Below are 26,211 nucleotides of genomic sequence, written 5' to 3' on the forward strand. Positions count from 1 at the left end.
ATGATCATGCTGTATTGTCACTCAGTGATTTATGATACATTTATTTGCTAATTTATGATTAAAATATATGCTTAATAGAATACAGCAACATGTTACATGCACTTTTTTTAAAAAATGGTGGCAGCTATTGGTGGCTGCCATGTTGAGATCACAGGACCAGCCTATAACTATACACTTTATCTTGGTAATCCCAGTATTATCAGAAACTTTTGGCTGTGATATGAATAAATAAACCACTGAATAGGGTATTTTTAATTGTTTTGTTCTTACTCCGCCAACTTTTTCAAAGTATCCTCCATGGCTGCCGAAGTGGATGAGCTGCTCGTTGAAGAACCATGTGAACTTGAGCTCCAGCGAGGAGTCGTAGGAAACCTGGCAGGGAAGAATGATGCTCTCGCCGACTGTCACGTCCAGCGTGTTGGGAGCAGTTGTAATGATCGTTGGCTCTGGAAAACAATATATATCAATGGTTACACATAAATACATTTCAAAAAGTACCATTGTGGAAATAAAACAAGCATTACAGTAACTTCTCTTTTTGGAAAGTCTTGACTTTTATTCAGCAAGGATGCATTAAATTGGTCAAAACTGACCGTAAAGATATCTATAATGTTACAAAAGATTTCTATTTCAAATAAATGCTGTTTTTTCTTTTAAACCTTTGATTCGTCAAAGAATCATTAAAAAACTGTCATGTTTCCACAAAAATATTAAGCAGCACTAGTGTTTTCAGCATTGATGATAATCAGAAATGTTTCTTGAGCAGCAAATCAACATTGATTTCTGAAGGATCATGTGACACTGAAGACTGGATTAATGATGCTGAATTAGAAATTAAGTCAGCTTTTCCATAAAAGGAAAAAATTACATTATAAAATATATTACAACAGATAAGTTATATTATATTGTAATAATATTTCGAAATATTAAGTATTTTGATCAAATAAATGTTAAAACATTAGAAACTTTTTTCAAACACACTGAAAATTTCTTTCCGACACCAAACTTTTAAACGGTGGTGTATATTTGATTAATTACTCAACTGCCATAGAAATGTCTTTCTATTATCTTAACGTTGGGGATTTTCAAAGAAACATAATGTGATTCATTATGATTAATTAAATGAATCAATCAGCTATGATTTAAAATAAAAGTTTTTTCTTGGAACGTTGCTCAAATGTCAAAATAAGATTCAGAGTCCAATGCACAGAGCTCCACGACAGACAGCTAACAACTAACAGGGCAATATCTAGGGTGGACGAAGAGGTGAATAACCCATGAACGATCCATGAGCTCCACCATGTGTCACTGTCTGATCTCTGCTAAGCCCCAAATGTCCCAGAATGCACTACTCTGAAAAACAGACAACATGCCACCAGTCCCGGCAGAGCCTGCGCCCAGCTCACTTTCTTTCCAAGTCAGTTTAGTTCACACACAGACTGGCGCCATTTCACAAGTGAGAACGACAAGCACGCCTGCTCCTCCACATTCAGAGTGCAGTCTTGTGTAGAACAGGTGCATGAGAGCACAAATCCGCCGCAGGTCGCTTTTGAGCCTCATGAGGGCGCTGTGTGTGTTTCGCTGAAATGTCCATCAGACTAAATTAAGCATGGTGAATGATACCCCAGAAGAGTGCAAATGTATGCTGAAAGCAGACAGCACAAGCTTCCAATCTATGTGTGAGGATTCGATTCTGGAATTACAGGTCTCCGACACATGAAACAACCTTTCCCATCTCGACTGATATCAAACTGGAAAGGCAAAGCTAACAGGTGCGTTGCTATGGGTTTTGTGCGGAACACAATGAGGGGCCGTCGGATGAGGCTCGCTTCTTTTATTGTTTGGATGAGATCCCTCTCCGACTGTCTGTCAGATTCACACAATGGGATGACAATACGGCACTGCCTGGTATTCTGCTGTCAGCTCTTAGCCTGGCAATTCAATTCAGAATTCAACAGCAGCGCCTTGAAGCCCAGAAAAGAGCATGTTACTCGTTCTTCTCCTGTAGGAACAGTACTTGTTGGAGGATTGGTTGAATAATGTACCTTTTTTTCCATCCCCGATACCTTCACCACTTTCATCCTGTTCTCCGCGTAATGCTCCCATGTTATTATTTGCCGTCTCTCATAGTAGACGGATGTCCCATGGCTCCCTTTGTTCTTCGCTATGGAAGTGGCTTGGGGTCTCCAAACAAGGCGGATTCCTCTAAGGTCTATATTTAAACAAGCATCAGACTAAACTGAACAGGTGAAAAATTACCATTGTACGTCAACGAGACGCTATTAATACCTCCTATTGTAGTTGTAATGAATGAAACGCGCCTCAGTGAGGGTGTAGAGGGAATGGGCGGTTGCGCTGATCCGCAAATTTGCACTTCAGACCAGAGCCCTGAACAGAGGTAGAAAAATCTCTGAAGTGAAACCTGAAAATTCATTCAAGGCAAAGCTGACACTGCTGTCTTACAGTCGAGGTTGTAGAACTGGAGAAAATGCCTCTTATTACCCCGCTCCATCATCATTTGTGACAGATTGCATAGATAACCTCGTTTAAAAGACCTGACGCCCTCAAGCTCTCGTCGGCGTAATCTGAGTGATATCCTTCTTGCATAATACCTTGTTACTGTTACTGTCTGTCATTAAAGCTGTCGAGAGAAGACGAGACCCTATAGATTAACAGCGGCAATCCGTGGAAGCTTTCAGGCCGATCCCATCACAGACACGTCAATGACCTCAAAAGTGTGTTCACACTTTTGAATTAATGCAGCTCCATCCATTTTGCTAATATCCTGCTTCATAGTGACAGAAAGAAGGTGACGGGAACGGAAAAAAACCCTGCTACACAATGACCAAGCAAGGTTAAATGGTCTGTGGAAGTATCGTAGAGCCAGACTACACGTTATTCTTCACGAATATTTCTACTTGAATATTGCAGTCTCATACAGGTCAAGTGTTCTGGGAGGCTCACAATGATTTGGCACAAAAAGCAATTGAACAAAGCCAATGTGCAGATCTGTGCGACAGGCTCCTGCTGAAAGAGTCAAGAAATCAAACTCAAACAAGGTCAAACTATTAGCAAATAACACCTGTGACTGTCATTTATTGTAAATACGATTTTTCTGTGTATTTTACACTGCAAAAAAAAAAAATAATAATTGTAACTTATAGTAAGTATTTATGCTGCCTTCAAATTTTAAGTTTAGTCCACTTGAAATGTGAAATTGTAGTAAGTGACAACTTGGATATTTGAGTTGACTAAACTTAAGATTTTAAGGCAGAACAAACAGGGTTTTTTAACGGTGTGTATACAAAAAAATGAATAAATTAATGTAATTACATCAGGAAAGACAATATACAGAAATTCCCTCAGCAAGAGTGGTTCAGAAACCAAATTCGTTATAGAAAATATGCAACTATATGAAACAACTTTGAAGTAGAAAGTATGTTCAACTTGCTTTTCATCTGCAATAAAAAAAATGAACTGAAGCAAACTCAAAACTTCGAGAAAACATTGTCATGCAGCACTGACGTCGAGTAAAAGTAGATAAAGCAACTAAAAATAAATGTTTTCCAGTCATTCAGTGTGTTTTCTGAAAAACTTTAAGCCGCCATCAAAACACCGTTCCACAGAAGGAATAACACAACTCAAAAGACACAAAATAGGACAAAACCTAAACTACATGAGAGACAACTGCCTGTCCATAGTAATGTATATGAATTAACTTCTAAATTGAATAGGAACTTGTGTTTTTAGTGAAATAGATTAGCATTTTTATTTTACCCTTTTTGACATTTTTATTTATAGAGAATAATGGAGAGAAAAGAGAGAATGGGATCAGGAAAAGTCATGAGCTTCATTCACATGATTACCAGGCAGCTACAAAAAATTTTACTTGACATGATTCTTAAGATTTTGACCAACAAAAAAATCTATACCAAACTAAAATCGGTTATATATCTGCCCCCATTCTCCATGTCTTTTTTTCTCTCTCCTCATGCACACTCCAAAAGCAGTTTGGAAATGACCAAGGCGTCTTATCTTCACTCCAATACCTCTGCAAAATCGCACCAAAAGAAAGCTGACAAAAAGCCTGACCACTGCAACCTCTTCCAATTGAGTTTCCACCCTACGCGATAACCTTGCGGATCTCGCAATCCCCCTTTTTTGAAGCTCGTACTCAGACAACTCGGGTCGAAAACATCACAAAGTAATAATTGAAATAGAGCCTCTTGGATATGTGCGCAATCTGTGATAGCTTTAGTCCTTTTCGAAAGAGCCTTGGGTAAAATTCCATCAGATCACAAATATAAAAGCATTGAAACTTTGTCAAAATAAAAGTTGAATTGTCAAATGAGTAACAACACAACAGTACTAGCTGACAATGAAACAATGAAACACCACAGAGAGAAAGAAATATAAAAAAAATAGATGTGTGCACTGCAACTTTAAGCGACATGTTGCTGATGGGAGAATTGTGTACGTCGCATGCAACAGTGAGGCAACTCATTATGAGAATGATCTCTCACCAACTCTGATATCATTGTCCAACATCCAAACGCATGATATGATCCTCAGTTAATCTCTGTCCAGCAAAACTAATTTCTAATTAAGACTAATTAATCTAGGTAATATCCTCTCAGCGTTCTGATGATTGGGACATCAGCGGCGCTGACACAATGCTCCGTTTCCAACCGCTGTTTGCTGGGAGGGTTTACATGCAACTTATCCACTGGGAATCTAATGTGACAGGTATTTTTCAGCCCTCATATCACCACAGTCAATTTAAATAAACCACTGTCATCTCCCATAAGGGTTGCGGCAGACGCTGATGTACACAGGCAAACCAGGTTTCCACTCCTAAATGAAATTGCAAATGTCTTAGTCTCAGTGCCTTATTAATAGTGACAGTTAGGTGCTAGATCATATAGGGGAACATTTGTACGTCAGCAAGGATGCAGCGACGCACGGCCCACGCAATGGAGAGTAAACGCTCAGGGTGGGTGTCAGATAGACGCCCGTGACACTCTCTCTCAAATATAAATCTGAAGATAATCGTGCAATTCATCCAGATAGAAAAAAGATGCATCCTTCTCCTCAGGCTGATTGATAACCAATTTAATGGGCCGCTCCCCATCCTCAGACGCATTACAAAGTGTCTGGATAAATGTCATCAATAATGACAGAGCGGACATGTTTGAGGACTGCGTTAATGAAGAGAAATAATGGAATAAAAGGTGCGAGACGACGTGGCGAACAAACAGCACGCACAGGGCAGAGTGACTCGAAGTAATGAGGCAGGCTGAGGGCCAATCACAATCCCGTTAGACTCTTTTTTGACTTCAGTTTGAGCTGAAAGAGCCGTTATTGCTTCAGTGTGAAATCCGAGTCCCGCAAATGAGGAATAAAACATCCTTTCACGAGATAATTCTGTTTTTAGAGACGGATAATAATAATTATGAGCGTGCTTTTCAACCTTTACGGTGTGAAATGATCTGTGGAGTTTCATTCTTAAATTAAATATCTCCAGATTAAAGAATTCCACTCTTGATTAATTAAATATGTCAGTGTTAGAAAGTGAAAAACCGCGTGACTGTACAACACTCGCACTGGTGAACAAAAGTGGTCTTTCGATGAAAGCACGGAGCGCAGACTCGACATAAAAGACTTATAAGATACTCATCCATCTCTCTCTCTGTCTAAGCTTCTCTGACCGCATATATATATCATCTATAATGCAAGTAATGCATTTTTAAATTATTAACCAGCCGATGGGAACACAGACAAATGAAGATTTTACAAGTAACTGGCAGAGAAAACAAACGATTTGCCTGCATTAACACACATCTGATTTATTATAGACAATATAGGCATTTTTGTACAGGCATAATTTTAACTAATTATGATCAGTGTTGGGGAATGTTACTTTTAAAAGTAATACAATATTGCATTACTCCCTAAAAAGCAACTAATTGTCTACTTTTTATGGAAAGTACAGTGTTGCGTTACTTTTGCATTACTTAGTCTCACCTGGGCTGGGCTTGCTTGTTTGTTTTTTAATAACAGAATAACAAGTTAAATTTTTTGGTAAAGGCCCTTCACACCAAAAGTGAAAAGAAGAGATGGAAGAGAAGTGAGAAGAAAGTTTAACACTCTGGGCCCTATTTTAACGATCTGAAACGCAAGTGTCAAAGTGCAAAGCGCAAGTAACTTTGTGGGCGGATCCCGGCGCTGTTGCTATTTTCCCGGCGGGATAAACGACTCTTGCGCCCGACGCAAATCTAAAAGGGGTTGGTCTGAAGTAGCTTCATTATTCATAGGTGTGGTTTGGGCGTAACGTGAAATAAACCAATCACAGCGTCCTCTCACATTCCCTTTAAGAGCCGGCGCGCTTACATGGCGGATTGCTATTATAACGGCGGGTTTGCCAGCGCACGCCAGGAGCGGTTCACAGCCGAGGAAAGCGACGTTCTCGTCAGGGCCGTAAAACACAGAGAAGTGACATTGGGGATAATGGGAGAAACCCACCCAAATTAGCTTCGGTTAAACAGGCGTATAATTTGGGTAGTAGCCTAAATGTGTAGCCTAATCTAGATTTTTTTTTTATTTTTTATCTAGATAGATCTTTTTCACATCTTCACGGACACAACAATGATTTCCCTCGTGTGTTAATATTTTTCCTTGTAATAATGTATGATTTGCAAAAATGAAAACTGCTGCATCTGTTTATATTAGAGAATCAAAGTGGATGCGCGTTAACATTATGGCCAAGCACGCGCCCTTAAAATACCATATCACTAACGCGCAACGCGCCACTGTCTTTAGACTGTTTTTTTCCTGGTCAATGGCGCAATTGCTTTCTAAAACTGGAAAATAGCACCATGGAAGTTTTGCGCCGGAACACGCCTCCTCTTTGCGCTGAACCGCCCCCGCGAGCGCAAGTTCATTTCCTAATTTACCGACGTGCGTCTGTGGAGGGAAAAGTCCGCTGTGCGCTGGTGCAAAATAGGTATGATACATGCGTCGGTGTACAAAGTCAATTGCGCTGGGTGCAAGATAGGGCCCTCTGACTGATTACGCAACTTACGTTCCTCGTGCGTTTACCCCCAACACTGATTATGATTGCATATTATGATATAATTGGATTTGTGATTATGTTAATAGATGTTAAATGACAGAACTGGTATCATCTGCATCAGCAGGTTCTCATTTTATTAGATAGATAGATAGATAGATAGATAGATAGATAGATAGATAGATAGATAGATAGATAGATAGATAGATAGATAGATAAGATAGATAGATAGATAGATAGATAGATAGATAGATAGATAGATAGATAGATAGATAGATAGATAGATAGATAGATAGATAGATAGATAGATAGATAGATAGATAGATAATTTAGGCCATAATTTACACCAGGCAGCCTTATGGATCATCTCTAAATATAGAGGAATCAGCCATGTTAAAGAATAATGATATGACTCATGCAAAAAACATTTGCATTTGCATCTTAAAAAAGGGCAAATGAAACAATCAAAGCGGTCACTATAGCAACCACTAAAAGGAGAACTGCCTGCAAGGTGCTTTAGAGAGCTGTGGAGCTGGTGTCTGAAGGCCTCCGAGAAGAAAGACAAAAAAATGGATTGAACCTTTAAGTAAACATGACAACACGCTCAGTCACAACAGATTTGTTTTTATGTCGGACTTTTTTTTTTTTGGGAGGGGGGAGGAAACTGCATTAAACTTTAAATCAAGAACAAACACGTCAAGTGTGGACTATGTGATCTCATTAGTATTCGCAGGTGTTCAAACGTACACATGTTTTTTTTATTTGGGCAGATACTTATTCGTTCAACATCAATGTATGGACAACATATCAAATTTAAAACCTTTTAAAAAACACTAGCTGGAACTGAAATAACTGATTTTCTTTACAGTGAAAAACAATATCTAGAGAAAATATCTGAGGAAAAAAAAATCACTTTATACATTTCCATGACTTCTTAATATTTTATTAGTTTCATATTACTTAAAAAAAAAAAATTCCATTCCAGAATGGAATGAAGTTGCTTAAATGTCTAAGCAGGTAAAGAAGCTTCAATTAAATATAGGGGCATTAAACATTTAATGAATCTTAATTTTCAAATAAACAATTAAATATATTTGATAAATATAACAATATAATATATATAAAGTTGTATTCACATAAAATAACTGACATTTTAGAAGCTATCCATTCAGTATGTTGATTGATTCAATATTAATCATATGTGTTATGAATAATACTGTTTTTTTTTTTTTTTGCAGAACATTAAGGTTTTAGCTTGGCTCTAAAAGTAGTTTTGACTGTATGGTATAATTATGGATGTTATTTTGCTGATGCAGCATGTGTACACCCTTCTGACATACTAATGGAAAGAAAATGGACGTTGACATATAGCTGCCAGTGGCGTATCACTTCTTTTGACATCTTTGGCAAGTGAAAAGTGCCCAGCCTCATTGCATCTATCTATCAATCGTGTTTAAGGTTCTCTGCCCCAGTCCATCTATCTATAAATCCCATTTACTCAACCCACGTTCCCCCTGTGTCATGTCAATAAGTTGATAACATAATACATACGAATATAAAATGAAGGGGACTCAATATTTATTGAGTTTTTGATGGATCTCCCCTTGACATGCAATGATTTAGGGTTTCAATGCCTGACAAAGGTTAATGAAGTAGACTAAAACCTCACACTTAAGGCACAAGAAACTGCAGTTTGAGAAATTATTCACTTCTAAAAGAACCTGAGCGAGGCGATAAATATAGAGCTTTTTATAGACATGTAGTTTTGCTTCTTGCAGGATTACATTAAAATGAGGCTCCTGAATGTTTGTTAAGGACACCTTTTTAAAAGACTTTCTATAAAATGTCTGGAAACCCACTGCTTTTGATAGCCGTGCTGAAAAAGGCTGGTTAAAGATGGTTTTATTTCAGCAAGTCTGAAATGTAAAGCTAAAATATATTTAAAGCAATGATCTGCCACAATGCTATAGTGGGTTGTGGGGTGGCGGCCAAACGCTGCTATGCGATAGCTTAAATTATGACTATAAAAAGCTATGAATATGAAAGAAAATCCCAATTCAGACAGACTTAATTTTCCCTGAGGAGTTTAGGTAAAATTCTTTTACAGTGTGATTTTATCCCTCAGAACAAATTACCCAGTGTTCTTCAGCTACCTTGTGCGACCTCTAAGAAATCTAATCCCGATTAGATAGGAATGTCTGTGATTTTGGTATATTATTTTTTCACAGTGCTTCTCATTTATTTTGACCTTCGCCAAATACTGTAACTAAAGCTAAATTTGTAGTCGTACTGCCTAGTTCACCTTCATTATGAATTTTTGCCAACTTTTTGGGTCAAATAACAGTTGGTGGTTCAATACTGCTGGCATCCTATCCAATCTAAAAAAAGAATGAAATCAAAAAGGAGAATCGCTGGAATTAAAAAATTGCCGTAACTGTATGTGTCAGAACTGAATGTTTTTGAATTTCAGATCAATTGAATAATTTTCTTACATTCATCCAATTTGGAATTTCAAAAGCATTCTCAATAAAAAAACATAAAGAGATCCCAATTCCAACTGAATCTGTACATGAAATCAGAGGCGCCCCGTGTTATTAAATCATTACTTGTTTAGAAAACGAATCTGCCCAAATATTGCTCAAGAGAGAGCGAACAGAGAGCGATGAGGGAGGTAAAACACACACGTTGCAGAGGGTATGGAGACCTCCACTGAGTTGTGCTTACATCCTGAAAATCCACCCAGCCTTAGAACACTCCTAAGTGAACATGCTCGGCACCGCACACCCACCTCTCATTCATATTTAATACAGCATAATAACTCACTGCTCCAGTGACTCAACACAAGTGTGATCTGGGTCCCTCCGGGTTCCCCATGCTGGTGTTCTGACACTACACTCCTTCATCTCATTAGGAAATAAAAGGATTCCCCTTGGCTAAGATCAGATAGCTCTGGAAGGTATATTCTACTTAGACATAATACAGATAAACACACGGAAAAGATGTTGTAATGCGACTTGGGTGGATGTATGATGCAGAATGTACTGTACACGGTTAAAATAGAGGTTCTTTATTGGCATTCATGGTTCCAAAAAGAACCTTTAACATCCATGGAACCTTTCCATTGTACAGAGAACCATGTTGTGAAAAAAGATTGTTTAGATTCTTAAAATGTAAAAAAGAGAGAGGCTATTTTAAGAACGGTTCAGTGAAAGGTTCTTTGAGGAACCAAAAATTGATCTTCTATAGATCTTCTATTGAGCTTCTATATGCGCATTCGCACCACAGGAACTGGGAATGATTTTAGTTATAGGACTAAATTAGCTCTAACCTCAGCTACGCTATGGAGGAAATCCAACGGGACTTTGAAGGCACCAAGTGAAACGTGAGTATGTATTTCTCCTCAACTAGCAAATTTGGGCATCAACCACATGGCAAACGCTATACTTCTTCATATACCATTTACTTTCTTTGTTTAACAGTTCTTTCTAACATTGTATTAGACAGGACTATTAAACTGATCGTAAACGAATGACGATGGAGAATGGAGTGCTGTGTGCTCACGCTGGCGTTCTCAGCGCAGTCAAAATAAAAGTCCCACACAACAACCAGAGCGCAGGGCGTAAGTTACGGCTTACGTCACATCAAAGTTCCTTTTGGCGGTGCGATTGCAACCAGGAAAATGGCGCTAGGGGAAAATGTAGTTCTCGAATCACCTTGGTGGCTAGTTCCTATAACTACCAGGTATGGCATTGCTGTGAAAACCCCCAAGTGGAGTCTTTATTTTGTCAGTTGAATCCATTAATAATCCATTAAATATATGTCAGAAAAGACTATATTATCCTCAAAGACTCCAAAATAACTGAATTCAGGCAAATACCTTTAACAAGCAGGTTCCCTGAGCTGCTTGCTTCGCCAAACTGGTTACGGGCGACACATGTGTACGTGCCAGCGTCCGATTTGGTGGCGTTGGATATCCGAAGGCTTCCACTCTCCAATATAGCAATTCTGCAAGGCAAACATACACACACATGATAATATTACTTCAGAGTGCTTCTGTGACTTTAAGCCAGCAATCAACAAAAGCTATTTATTTTCTGACAGGATAAAAGTACAACGACAGGTTTTGTAGCTATTTAAGACTTGAGACTTCTGGAGAGATTGTAAGTGTGTGATGCAAGATGATCTAGACATTTTTACCAAGACCATTTCAGGAAAAAGAGTGCAATTTCTGGGCAGTTTTGAAGGTTTTTCAGCCTTTGCACCTCGCTATGAATCTTTTGTCTTGTCAGATCTCAAACCCCCACCTTCAACAAACTGCATGCTGTCAACATGTTTTTAAGAGGAATAAGAGTGGTGCTGAAATTTTGGGTTTCGTTTTGTATTTTCCAGAAAAAAAGTATCTGGACAAGTTTTCAATGCTGCTAGGATATCTTCCGTTCGCCATTTAGAATAATATATTCACTTTAATACTTAAAAACTGATCCTTGAACCAAAATCAAACCAATGTAAATTTTAACATCCAACATCTGTTTTTATGTAGGTCAATGGAACAATCAGTTAAAAAATTCAAATATGAAATTATCTTTAAACCTTGTAGAGCACACACACACATAAAAGGGTCTTAAAAACACATCCTCAAGGATTAAACGCATGATGTGGAGACCTTGAGGATGAAGGAGAAAAATAGGGAGGGCTTCATTAATTCATGATGCCATTATAATTATTCTAGCCACGACGCTCAAGAAGGAGCGAGCCATAAGCAAGTTTTGAAGAAAACAACAACATGGTGCCATATTATAGATGGTACTATTTTGAAAACCTGTGATAGCTTGGGGGGAGAGATGTTTAATTGGTGTGGACAAAGCATTGAATATAAAAAATCCATTCCCACAAACTGTGGATTTCATTAATGACTCTAGGAAGACCCCAATAAATAATATATTTCTAATTAACACAGCTGAAGTGTGTCAAATGAAATGATAATTTGGTGAACACTGTAAAAGAGAGAAATAAAAAAAGGTCTTAAAACACACAATGGTGAGATATAAAGTTTTCTGTACACGTGCATCAAAGGTACAAACACATATTTTAGGTTATTCTTCATCCATTACTAGCAGGAGCATAAAATCAAACATACACTCGTGCAATCTTCTTAAGACTCGCATTTTCAGTAGAATGGGGAGGGATTTTCCATGTGGCAATGTCATAGGATGGCCACAGTAAAATGTGTTTACTGAGTGTGAAGAACTTGACTAGACTGCACAAAGCCCAGACATGAACTCCAGTGAACACCTTTGGGATGAATTGAACATCAGTGCTTGACCTCAGTGCCAGAGAAAATCCCTGCAGCCATGTTCCAACTGTCTAGTGGAAAGCCTTCAGCGTCTTTTACACATCTTTTACCTTAGTGGAAAATTTGACCAACAATCCCTAAAGTACTGTCATTTATTATTGAGGTAATCTGAGAACTTCATATTGTGAAATAATGATCTCATTCATATATTTTTATGAATATACTGCTCAAAAGTTCAGTCATAAGAATTGTTTAATGATTTTAAAAGAAGCGCCTTGCTCAAAATACAGTAAAATAATATTGTGAAATATTATTACAATTTAATTTAAACTTTTTTTCTTTTTAAATACATTTATAAAATGTAATTTATTCCTGTGATGGCAAAGCTGAATTTCCAGCATCATTACTCCAATCTTCAGTGTCACATGATCCTTCAGAAATCAGAAATACTGATATTAATATTTTTGTGGAAAACACATGATATATATTTTTGCAGGATTCTTTAGAACATTTAAAAGAACATCATTTATTTGAAATAGAACGTTATGTAACATTATAAATGTCTTTACTGTTACTTTTCATCAACTTACTGCATCCTTGCTGAATACAAGTTTTAATTTATTTTCTTACCGACCACAAACTTTTGAATGGCATTGATTATATCTTCATAGACAGGAAGGTCCCACATTTGCAGGTCACACCAAAAACAGGTAAAATACAGTTTATCAGTGACAGTGGTGACATTTTTTCCGTTCTTTTCCTTTCTTCCTCGCTTCTCTGTTATGCACCCTACCTGCAGAGACTGCCAACAAATAGGCCAGCTCATTGTCTTATCTAGATCAAGGAATGACCTGCTTTTGTGCAGCTCTCCAGCTGTTGGTGATGCTTTATGAGTTATGATATATATATTTGTTTTCCATTCTCCTTATAATACTACTCTCCGTGTTTCTTCCCACCTTTAGACGGTTCGTTCAGGTATACAAAGAAAAATACTTTGACATGGAGGATGTGCATGGATTTCAGATTCTGGTGTCAGAAAATAAAGTGAGGCCACCAGAAATGAAAAACTCAATTGTTCCTAGACAGCCATTCCAGGAGAAATCACCTATTTCAGAATTTTATCACGAGAAAATATGGTTTGGGTTAAAATACTTAAAATAAGTTGACATGTGGTTGCAAAGTTACTTAGTCAGTTGAATGTCTGTTGACAGGCCATCAAAATAAAGTGTTCCTGAAACGAATATTACATGGTTCCTGTAAAATTGCAGAAGAATTCTAAAAAATATCTCAAATTGTGCTTAGGTTTGACAGGATAACTTCAATCAAAAGACAGAGATCTCAATATTAACTCAAACATTTCTCATCAAATGATCAAATATTAGCTTTGCTATTCACATACATATTTATTCTAAGAAATGTGTTTCCAGTTTTGTTTCTCCTATGGAAATTTAGAAGAAACATTTAAGGAAATTTAAATAAAATTTTCCTCTGGCTGGTCATTATCATGGGATGCTGGCTTTTTCACTAGTTAAACCAGAAACATTCGGCTATTCTGATCCACCAGCAAGAGCATTAACCAGTATAAACCAGCGTGATAATTCATAAGCTGACTTTTCAGCAGAGTAAGCAAACCTGACGGACTCATTCTGACATTGATGGATTCAAACAGAGGAGACTCCTAAGGTTGGTGAGGCAGTCTGTGGTCTTGAACATACTTGGAGAGCACATCTATTCTTGGACAGGCACAGCAGTCCCTCCATCCAGTCTGAGTGGATGAAAATCTATCAATAATTCACCAGCGAGATGAACCTGAGTGCCGGTCTCCTCATCTCCCGTTCGTAACAGCTAATAAGGACAGCTGTAAATCTTCTAGCAGGATACGAGGCTGTATGACACGGCTCTGCTGAGCAGCTTAAAGAGAGGCACTATGTTGCAGGGAATTCTCAAATCTCCCCAGAAGTGCGCTTAGAGTCGGTACGAAGACAACTATGCCACAGAGGCAAAAGAGAGCTATTATGTACTTTTATGTTTTGCGGGGGAAGACAGATAGGAGGGCATTAATAAGATTCATCCTGTAGGAGCTTTCCTCTGGAAATCATAAACTGGACAGCATGTGCTAAATGCTTGATGCCTCTTCTGGCAAGAAACCTCTGTGAATTGGCTTAAATCACTGATGAATTGGTTAACGCACCTCTCCTGTGTCCTTTTTTTTTTTTTTTTTTTTTTGTGTGAATGTAAGAATGGGACAAAAGGCATAATTCTGAAAATCTTGTAATGAGTCGAGGAACATGACCTTAATATCTGTTAGTATATTCTTTTTCATTTCAAAACATTTGCTCCTGAAATGGAAGCATGAGTGGAATAATAAAAATTCTGTTGACTTTGCTGAGGCATTTTCAGTCTGAGCACATCACTTAATAAACTTCAACAAGCTCTTAAACTCGCTCTTCAGAATTTCATCCACTTAACGCTAGGTCAAATAGAACAGTGGAGCAAGGTGAAATACAAATGTTTGTAGTTTTAAGATATACAATTTCAAAAGGGATGAAATTATTTTTCTGTTACAAATAATATTTCATTCACCACCTTGCCTTTGACAACACTGAGGAAGTATAGAATATATAATATAATATAAAAGGATATCTATCTATCTATCGATCTATCTATCTATCTATCTATCTATCTATCTATCTATCTATCTATCTATCTATCTATCTATCTATCTATCTATCTATCTATCTATCTATCTATCTATCTATCTATCTATCTATCTATCTATCTATCATTTTAAATTCTAGATGAACTACAATAAACTGGATAAATTAGAATAAACTAAAAATGAATCAGTGTTTTGAAAATGTCAATTCGATTCTCTAGTGAAATTATTTATTTGTCACCACCTACTGGTGTCCTGATATAACCTGCAAAATGAGTCACTAAAATCCTCCATATGTACGTAGCCCCTAAGGGAACATGGGGGTGGAAAAAATAGAAGATGGGAGGGAAAATAATGTTAAAGCTTTTGCGTTCTCTCGCAAATGTTTTGCGTTCCCCGAAAAACATTGCGTTCGCTCGAAAAACGTTTGTGTTCTTTGCAAACGAACGTAAAGTTTCTCGGGGAAAGCAAAACATTTGCAAGAGAACGCAAAAGCATTGGCAAATATTTTTTCCTCCCATGCATCTCGTATTATTTCTTCACGTCCCTTAAGGGTCTCCGTACATATGCACATATTTATGTATAAAAATTTACAAATTGTCTAAAATGCAATAAAAAGATATAGAAAAGTACAGTAATGTATATTTGCTTTTTGGGTACCGTGCAATAACTTTTTTTGCAATTAGATTGATTCTTTTTTGCAATTAGATTGATTCTTGTCTGAGACTTTTGTGTATTTCTATAAGGGAGAAGAGAGAGATGTGATCTCTTGTTGAGGTGGGGAAAATAATGACGAATTGGAAAAGTGTTTCTCCATTACCTGTCTTGTATATACAAAAAGAATAAACACAGTGTTAAAAAAAAAAAAAAAAGATATAGAAAAGTTTAAAATGTTTGTAAAGTATAAATACTGCTTCTGCTATAAATGCTCTAAGAGAATATCCAGTAACAGGTTAAAGTCTTAAGTCCTGATCCCATTTCTTCCTTCTCCCACCTGCCGTTTTCTTCATCTCTCTCTCGAGTTTCCTGTAAAGAAGCTTTCATACTGATAGCGATTTGCCGACAAAGCAAAGTCATTAATTTTTCAATTGGCAGCAACATGAGTTAAAGTGAACACTGGCATTCCCAATAAAAAATTTAGAGTTCATGCAAACAAGCAGCAGTGTGATGCGGCGACTATCAACCAGGCAAAGTTGAATAGTCACCAACAGCAGAGACTCCACAACCCACAGCGTTTGAATCGCTAACAGTGTGAATGGAGCTCAAGTTTAAAGGCAAAAGCTCATAAATAATGTTGCATATTTGTACAAGCTCCCAGATATGACCCAGGACAGCACATTTAAGCGGGTTGCAACTCTCCTGCACTAACTGGCCTCCTCTGACCTACCTGGAGGTTGTGTTCCGTCAGTGATGTTTTTAAAAACATTTACCGAGGACCCAGAGGGAGGGTTATGTAGCAGGGCAAGGCAGCGTCTACAGAAGGACCTGATAGGTCGTTTTATCCTCCAAATGGGGCACATGGCTTGACCCAAACGTGAAGGCCTGATCTATGTTGAGGGCTAATACCCTAAAGAGGGGTGTGAGAGAGCTCCTGGCGTTACTGAGATGGATCATGTGTCCATATCTCAGTAGGCCTTCTGCTGGGAAGAGCGTTTGATAAACTGACGACCTTGTCAGTTGGATAAATAAACCGGGGGAGGCAGAAACAGGTCATTTCGGATCACGCTCTGTCAAGAGATCTGTTTACGGGAAGCCACCTTGATGAGCGTACCTTTGCTTTCGACTCATCAACCTCAAGGTTAGTCGGCAATTACTGCCACAAAAAAAAAAAGAGCCTTCCAATGAGTTTCGCCGTTATCACTAGAACAACAGAGCAATCACTTGTTGGATAGGAGAGGGGAAAAATGGGACATGGAAAGGTTGTCTTCTGACACTTTTCCAATAGCCAGGTAATTGATATTGATTTTTTTTAGTGTATACGAGTCAATGGTTCTTAAGACATAACATTCATTACCGCCGCATCTGACACTCACATAACCGTGTCAAACTTTTACGAATTACAGCATCTATCTGGTCTGACTTACTGTTAATGTGGTATAGTTGCATTTATAATGCAGGCCTTATTGATTAAGTTCGGTATAAATCAGGAATACGGAGACGGACATCGATTTCATCGGAACACACTGATGTATAAAGGCAAAAATATGAAGTGAAGTAAATCCAATGTGCCATGAGCTCAACATCTCCAATGTGCTCCAAATTTGGGGCATATTTACAAGAGAAACCACTGAAATTGGCTCTCACAGAAATCACCCGTGGCTTTTATCTAAGTCTTCACGACAGGCATTATTTGGTTTGTCAGTCAGAGACGGCTCTTGGGTTTAATAATGCGGGTGTCGCTCACTCCGTTGGTGTCCAAAGGGCTTGGCAATTCAGATATAATGGGAGTGATAAGAAATGATTGACAGAAGCATCTGGACACCTAGCCGAGCTCAAAGAGCAGGCGTTTTAGACAACCAACTGTGTACAATGGTGTTTTTCTCCTTTTGGTATTAAAATAGCAGAAGAACGGTGGAGCTGTGAGCTAAAGCGGCTGTGACATTTCCTGCGAGCGCTCGGCATGTTGACCCCTCGTCTCGGGGGGACCAGCATTAAGTTTCCATGGCGATGCAGAGATTTGTAAAAATGAAAATGGAAGAGAGTAAAGACAAACGTGGAGGAAGAAGTATTAATCTCTACTATTGTAAACCCAACATACACAGGTACCATATTTATATTCGTGCCACGGAGCTGAGTGTCAGTGGCGACGTCAAGATACATTCCCTGTAGAGAATAATTTGCGACGTATGCCGCTACTTTTTCCCCACCTTAAAAGGAGGCTCGCATTGCCTTGCCACTTATCCTGAGGTAATTTTCTTAACACATTCAACGCTGTTCAATTATTCAATGTGCTGATTTAGTATGGGAACATTCGGCTCTTGCCATTCCACAAGATAATTCTATGTCATTTCTCAACTAGAAATAAATTAACAAGGCACCAGCTGGCATAATAATTTAGCTTTAAATCTGTTGTGTGCAATATGGACCTAAATAATATGCACATAAATATGTTATGCTCTGCTTTAAGCCACTTATACTATTAGTTTTTAAAACAGCAACATGTCTTTAAATATAAGTTTAAAGAAACATTATGTCCTGAAGGGTCTCAAAGGTGTTCAGACTTTTTGTCATTACCATCAGATATGAAATTAGATATCTAACTATCTACACATACATACATACATATACAATTCATTCTTGAGGACTGGGACACAACAAGCTATAAATACATACACACTGCCATTAAACAGTTTGAGGTAATTTTTTTGGGAGGTAAAACTTTTATTCAGCAAGTATGTACACTTTTGATTCAATTGATAATAGTGACAGTGAAGACATTTTTTAATTGATCAAAAGGAACAGTCTTTATTTATAATGTTGCCAAATATATTTATTTCAAACAGTAAACTTTCTATTCACTGTATATTATATCAAAAAAATGAATCATGGTGAGCATAAGAGACTTCTTTCAAAAACATTTACAAATCTTTACCGACCTCAGACTTTTGAATGGTAGTGTATGTAAAATCCATCAAACAAATTGCGAATTTTTTTTTTTTTTTTTTTAATTTAAATTCCCATCATTTTAAGTAGGTTCGATTAGTATTGAACAAAAGAACAAACTACTACTTTTAGAGCGTTAAAATATTGTTTTCAGTCTGACAGTAGTAATAGTTCAGTAGCAAATCATTCATTCAGTCATCAAAGTGAATGCTAGATGTATCAATACTTATTATAATACATATTTTACACATTATTTTTGTATGGTGTTGAACAAGATTAAGCTTTATACAAGGATAAACACATTTTTGTGAGAAAATGGAAGAAGCATGACATGCTTAACAAATTAATCCAAACAGTTCCATAACATAAACTAATATTTTTCAGTTCTGTAGCTTGTTTTGTCCCAGTGCTCGAGAATCAATGAAATACAATGATAATAATAACAGATGCAAAGTAACACAAAACAGCCCCAAACAGAAACAAAAATGATAACACATGAAAATTGTATCATTTCATGTGTGCAGGGCAGGGCGTATTTCCAGTAGTAAGTAACCGAGGCTTTTAATTTCAGCAGTGTGTATCCCCAGGGTCAGCAGATGTGGAGAAACTGTGTTTATCAGGGCCAAACACTGTGGGCTTGTGGGTGTACTCAAACCGGGCTCCTTTAATCACAAATGGCTCTTCAGCTTCATTCTTTCAGACTGATATTCATCTCTCTTTTTCATACACTCATATGCACACAATTCCTTCTAGGAATAAAAAGAGCAACACACATGTGATGCTCGAAATGTGCAAAGGGACCAAAGATGGATTACTGGTGCTGCGCTGGCACATTCGTTCTTTGAAAAATGATATTAGCCTCCAAGTCCCCCAAGATAAAACTAATCCCGCCGAGTCTAACATGGCACTTAGACTAGTAAAGAGCACGCCAAACTAATCACGGCCAAATCACTGCATTTAGTTTTATTTCACCAAATTAAACTAATTTCTCATGAAGAGAGTAATTACTGCGGTAAAAAGGAAGGGGATTCAAATACATTGGGGTCCAAAAGTCTGAGACCACTAGTGAAAATGTTTCTATTTTTATAGTCTAATACACATTTTCCCCATTTGATTTATTTCACATTTAATTGTTTTATTTGAACAATTAGTGAACAATTAGTGAAGAATTTGACCTTTTGTACAAAGCAGTTCACAATAAAACAAATGCAGTGTATCAAAATAAATCAAAATCTTAAATACTTCTTCATTTTAGTCATAACATTTTAAAATGTTACAAAATCCTAAAACTTTATAGTTTGATACGAAAAAAAAAGAAAAAATCCCGATATTCAAATCTGGATTTAGATATTTGGACCTCATTGTATATTTAAGAAAGAATAATAATAATAATATTTAATACATATATAAACCTTTTTATAAAATAATTGTCCCATGGAGACTTTAATTAAAGTTGCGCATCAATTGTGTGAGACTGCAAACATAACATTAGTGGCAATCGATGTGCTGTCCACCATCTTGATTGACCAATTGTCTGCCGTGCAAATCTATACCTATAGATTGTCTGCGGCACGACCGCGCCACACGGCATATCAAATTATGCTCTGCTAGTTAAAGAGTCTTTTAGCCAACATTAGCAAAACACAGCCATAGGAGGTTAAGTAAATGACAATCTATTTAAAGGGGCAGGTAATATGTTGATAGAGACCCTCTATGGTTGGGTTTTAACCAAGAATTTGAAGCTTTGGGGCATGTTCCAGATCTCCGCTGGTGGGCCAATTCCCCTTCAAATGACATTCCACTGACTGACACCGCCTAATTTCCCCTGGTGAGAGAGGAATATGAAATTAAAATGAACCATATGAGCTGGCAACACAACAGTTTAGGCAGATGAGCATTAAGGTGAGCTAATGAGGAAAATGTATTTGGTGTTTATTTTTTGGCTGTGAGAAACACAGAAATTCATTCATTTTTATGGCGCCATCATGTTCAATCTATGTGTCCATGAGACGGCAAGTTCCAAACAGGTGTTCAATTAGTTATAAAAGAAAAAAAGCAGAACAATAGGCATTGCTTAGGGGGAAAAAAACATCAGGAATAATAAACAACTTTATTTTTTTAATAAATGCAACAGCATGTTGCATACATCGTGTATTTTTACCATGACTATTAAATGAAAACACCTGAAGGAAAGAACTTAGCGAATAAATGCAGATGCTTTTAAGCATTAGACTGAAAATCAAGTTAAAGCTTAATTCTGTAATAACAAGATAAGGGAAAGTGGGCTTAATTAGATAAGTAAACGGATCCCAGCCCTCAAACGTGTCCTATATCAGCAATGACAGCAGCTCTGCTCGCCTCCACAACCTCTCCTATACGGAGCTTTCCGAATTGATATCGCGCCGCCCTTCATTCACCTGCACTGCAGCCTTCTGTGGCAGACGCGCTTTTAAATGGAAATCATCCTGACAAGCAATCACTTCATAGAGTGTACTCATCCCACTCCTCCTCTCTTTTCTGCTTCATCTTTCGCTCTCTCGCTCCGCAAAGGCACCGAACGCATCTACAAGTGGGAAGTTAACTCAACATTAGCATGTTACCACAAGACGGTCGGCGTACTGTTTTATAAAGCTGTGAAATTATGTTCATGAAAAACAGGTCACAGGCCAAACAAAGCAAAAAAATATACTAGAATATATATATATAGACAATGAAGCCTATTTTAGAACCACTGTGTGACAATTAAGCACATTATCGTTAGAAATAATTATTGAAATGTCTGGACTTTTTATAATTGTAATTCCCATTATGTTGATTCTCATTCCATTCTCATATTTTTCTAACTAATAATTAAACAAACATACATTAAAGGTAGTACACAAAATACAACTTTAAAGGATTAGTTCACCCAAAAATGAAAATTATCCCATAATTTACTCACCCTCAAGCCATCCTAGGTGTATATGACTTCTTTCAGCCGAACACAATCGGAGTTATATTACAAATATCCTGACTCTTCCAAGCTTTATAATGGGAGAGAATGGTACCTTCGATTTTGGAGTCCAAAATCCATTCATCATAAAAGTAATCCACACGGCTCCAGGGAGTTAATAAAGGCCTTCTGAAGTGAAGCGATGCGTTTTTGTGAGAAAAATATTCATATTTATAACTTTATATAACTATAACCACTGGCTTCCGGTAACGGCCGTACGGGGGTCTATTTCTGGCGGAAGTGTGACCTCTGACCCGACGAGAGATGAGAATTGGTGGAATCATGTTTATTGTGATAAACATTGTCACAATGCGTACAATCTAAAATATGCTTCATTTACTTTAAGCGAAATATTAATTATTCGTAATACCTTACAATATGTCCTATATGTCAACATTAGTGTATTAACTAACATTAACTAACAATGACCAATGCATTTGTTACAGTATTTATTCATCTTTGTTAACATTAGTTAATAATAATACAACTGTTCATTGTTAGTTCATGTTAGTGCAGGTCCATTAAATAATATTAACAATATACTGTAGACTACTGTATAGACTTGCTATGTGAGACTAGTTTGAATGAATCCCTTTACTTTGGAGGACACATTGACAGTACAGTACAAAATAGCTCTTCGGCATTATCCTGAACATTGCATATGAGAGAGGCTCTCGGGAGTGTGCGTAAAACGGCACATCCTTTTGATTTTGCCGGCAAAAATGACCCAAGTCCTTTACTTCAAAATCAAAATCAGTCTACAGGTTTTCATAGACAACCTAGGAAGCTGGGGAAGGTTTAGTTTTTCAGGGTTTTGTTAGAAGCTGTTCACACATTGGCAATACAAAGCGATTAATGCATGACAGTTTTTACATATAGCCCCCTTAAGTAGATTTCACTGTTAGTGTGTGTTAACTAATGTAGCTAACTAATGGTAACAAATTAAACTTTAAATGAAATAAATGAACCTTGTAAAGTGTTACCAATTTGTACTTTTTTTATTCCGATTTTGGGATGCAATTTCACTTTTGTGAGATTCACCCATAAGTACATTTGGCCCAGGTTTTCCTATCTACTTCCTCTGCAATAGTCCAGAGCCAGAAATTTCACAAAGATCAAAAGAAGACGGTCCAAATTTCCTCCAAAACCCATTCCATCATATATACCAGGCAACCTTTCATCTTCTTCAAAAGGCTATTCTTTGAGAGAGGGCAATTTCAGACACACAGCTTTGTGAAAAAAGAAAGTCAACTCTCCATTAGTTTGTCTTTTACAAATTATGCCTCCACAGAAAACCTTTGATCCTTTGTGCTAACTTAAATTCGTACATCTAATATCATCACCTAGTCCTGAACGTGTACAGATTTCAGATTATGAAGATTTAATGAATCACATTTCCTCTTTAAAACCACAGGCAACTCTTTGTGCAAACATATATGAGCCTAATGTAACCATTAGTAAAAGAATGACCAAAATCAGTAGACCATACAGACACACACACACACACATAAAAACCCCTGCTATATTACATATTCAAAAGGACACACAGTGGCTGTAATTGTATCTAACAACTAGCCATTGTTAATAACCTCCCTTGGGCCACCGAGCCGCACGCAAACTTAATATATCCTACTGTTTGTTAAACAAGTGCACATCAGCACAGCACAGGCAAAAATTAGCTGTCAACTCAACCGCCACGATCCTACACTATTGCACAGCAGTCATGTACAATCAAGTCAAAATCAGCTTCGGAAACATGCACTCGGGCGCAGCAAAGTCAGCTCGAAAACATCAGCCCGTCCGCTGACCTGTCCTACCTAAAACAGCTGATTGTATATCTAGAACAAATCCCCTGCCCTATCTCTTTTATTTATGTGTTTCTCCTATGGGTATTATTTATTTCACTGCAGTGGATGACTTTGAAAAGGTTTGCGTTTCAGGAGCTGCCACTATCTTCTTACACAAAAACAGAAAAGACATTCACCTTGCCATTTCAGCGGCTTTCTTGTCACTGATGTCATCTAAGTTGATGACCCAGCACAGGACCAATTGTTTACTGTACAACAACAAAAAAAGGGTCGTTAAAATCAAACATTAATATTACAATAAACAGCATAGGTCCAATAATATGCTAATTAACCTGGACATTTTTAAATAAATTGAGTAAAATAAGACTGTAATAAAACATTTTTTAACACTTTATTTCGATGTTGCAACTTTAGACATTCTACTGACTAGAAGTAACTTTGCAACAACATGTCAACTTATTCTACTAACTCGAAACCTAACTCGAGACCTACAGTCTACTAATACTAATAGTGTGAGAGTTAGGGTGTGTTCACACTTGTAGTTTGGTTTGTTTGGTTCATTTTGTCCTGGTCCGCTTAGTGTTCACATAAACCTAAAGGCATAGGGATAGGTTCACAACCCAATTGGTCAGCTTTCATGACATATATTTAGAGACGGAACTTACCGAACATCAATAACAATGCTGTGTTCTGGACTAAATGCGCTCGTTGTATGTGCGTGGCTTACACATGATGGTATTTTGACCAGTTGAGAACTCGTGAAGAGCCTATAAAACGTGTAAAGGAGTCAAAACAGCGGCAGGAATCCCTCCGTCACACACACAAACGAAGATCTGCTGCGAGGAGACGCGGTTCTGATGCATGTACCGAACTGTATTGGGCAATATCGCGACTATGACGAGAAAAAAAGGCATTCTGTCCTTTTTAGGGTTAGCATCTTGTGGCATCATGTCCTGTTTTAGGTTCGTTTACATGTTTTTGATCAGTGCATTCATATTTTATTCGAACCACCCCAGAATTCGTTTGGGTCTCGGTCCGCTTGTTTGGTGCACACCAGGGTTCAGATGGCAGCGTTCACACTTATTCATATAACCGCACTGACAAAGCAATCGTACCAGGGTTCATTTTAATCCAACCAAACATGCCAAGTGTGAACACACCCTTAGTTGACATGTAGCTCCAAAGTTACTTATAGTTAGCAGAATGTCTAAAGTGGAACATTGAAATAATAAAGTATGCAGTACAAAAATACACCTTTATGCATAAATACTTTTGGTAACACTTTATTTCGATAGTCCACTTTAGACATTCTACTAACTATAAGAAAATTTGCAGCTACATCTCAACTAACTGTCATTAGAGGATTAGTAGACTGTCTGCTTAATATCTGCTAACACTTTATTTTATTGGTCCCCAAACAAACTTTATACTGACTATAAGTAACTTGGCAACTACAGGTCAACTTACTCTACTAACCCGAACCCGAACCCGAACCCCTAACCATAACCTAACAGTCTATTGACAGTCTACAGCCTACTAATACTCTAATGAGAGTTGGTTGACATTTAGTTAAAAAGTTACTTATAATTAGTAGAATGTCTAAAGTGGACTATCTAAATAATTGTAATAAATAAAACTTAAATACTATATCTTTTTGTAAATTATTTTTATGCCAATGCATATGGTCCTAAAAATGTTCTTAAAAAAACAACAAAATGTTTATCCGTGCTGCTGTACAAGTGATTTGGCTCAAAAGAATGACTAGTTTACAAATACTGTGATACTTCACTCGTGAACGTGCTAAAGACAGCAAGATGTTCCTATCAGAGCAGTCCTGCGACCCATTTAAGGGTCACGACCTGTTAGTTTAGAGCCACTGATCTATAGAAAGTCCAGGTAGACACATCAGTTACAAATAAGACAGAAATGGCATCCCTTCCTCCCTCCCTTTCGATCTCTCTTCTCTCCTCTCTGGCAGAAAAAAAAGGCGCTGCTGCTATGAAGATGGATTATCCTGCTGGTGACACCGTCTCCTCTCCTTCTCCGCCATCAAGGAGAGCTTGCACAATTATGCCAATTAATCTTACACAAAAGGAGTTCAAATGCACCCTGCTTTGATTAGGTCTGGCTCCCAGACAGGTGCTTGCACTCAGCATGCATCCACATACACGCACACGCACTAACGCAGATTTGCATAAAACAATACATCTGATTATGAATTAGTCTCTAATGGCATTTCCACTTAATGAGAGTGGTGTCTTTATACCTGCTGCTGTTTGCAAGGTTAGCAAGAGCTGACAGGGACGCACTATAAATAAGTGGAATAAAGCACATCTTAAAGCCGACATGAAACCGCATTTGCAACCCTTTTTATTTCACATGTGGCATATAGGGGGGAAAAACAAGATGGGATTTTATTTTAGTAGACCTATCAATGGGTTCTAACATTTCATGTAATTAATTAAATTACATACAGGTTAATTAATCAAATTAAATCACATATATGTGCTGAGAAAGTTTAGATTGTATATAATTTTATATAAGCTGGTTTATTTAAAGCTATTTAAAGCTGGTTAATTTAAAACCAAAGCTCCTGGTTTCTATTGGTCGGTCGGTTAACATGTTGTTCCGCCCCAAACTCACATCATTGGCTAATCAAGCTATAAATTATTTCAAGTTGCTTTTTTTAAAAAGTGATAACAGAAAGTACTTTAACATTGATAAACTAACATCTCACAGGAAGTGAAACACTGTTGTACTGAACAACTTGTACATAATGAAGCTTATACA

The 26,211-nt window shown here is 37.4% G+C and overlaps 1 protein-coding gene across 2 annotated transcripts in view; it reads right to left on the reverse strand.

Annotated features, from left to right (window-relative positions):
- The window catches only part of cntn4 (contactin 4), a 140,023-nt gene that overhangs the window by 16,245 nt on the left and 97,567 nt on the right, over positions 1 to 26,211 (reverse strand). For both annotated transcript variants that reach the window (XM_079627586.1, XM_079627587.1), the window contains exons 12-13: positions 10,947 to 11,074; positions 271 to 446 (exon numbers count right to left, since the gene is read on the reverse strand). In XM_079627586.1, coding sequence (XP_079483712.1) covers positions 271 to 446; positions 10,947 to 11,074 — 304 coding nt within the window. The remainder of the gene's footprint in view (positions 1 to 270; positions 447 to 10,946; positions 11,075 to 26,211) is intronic.

Source organism: Phoxinus phoxinus, assembly GCF_949152265.1.
Source record: "Phoxinus phoxinus genome assembly, chromosome: 11".
Lineage (NCBI taxonomy): Eukaryota > Metazoa > Chordata > Actinopteri > Cypriniformes > Leuciscidae > Phoxinus > Phoxinus phoxinus.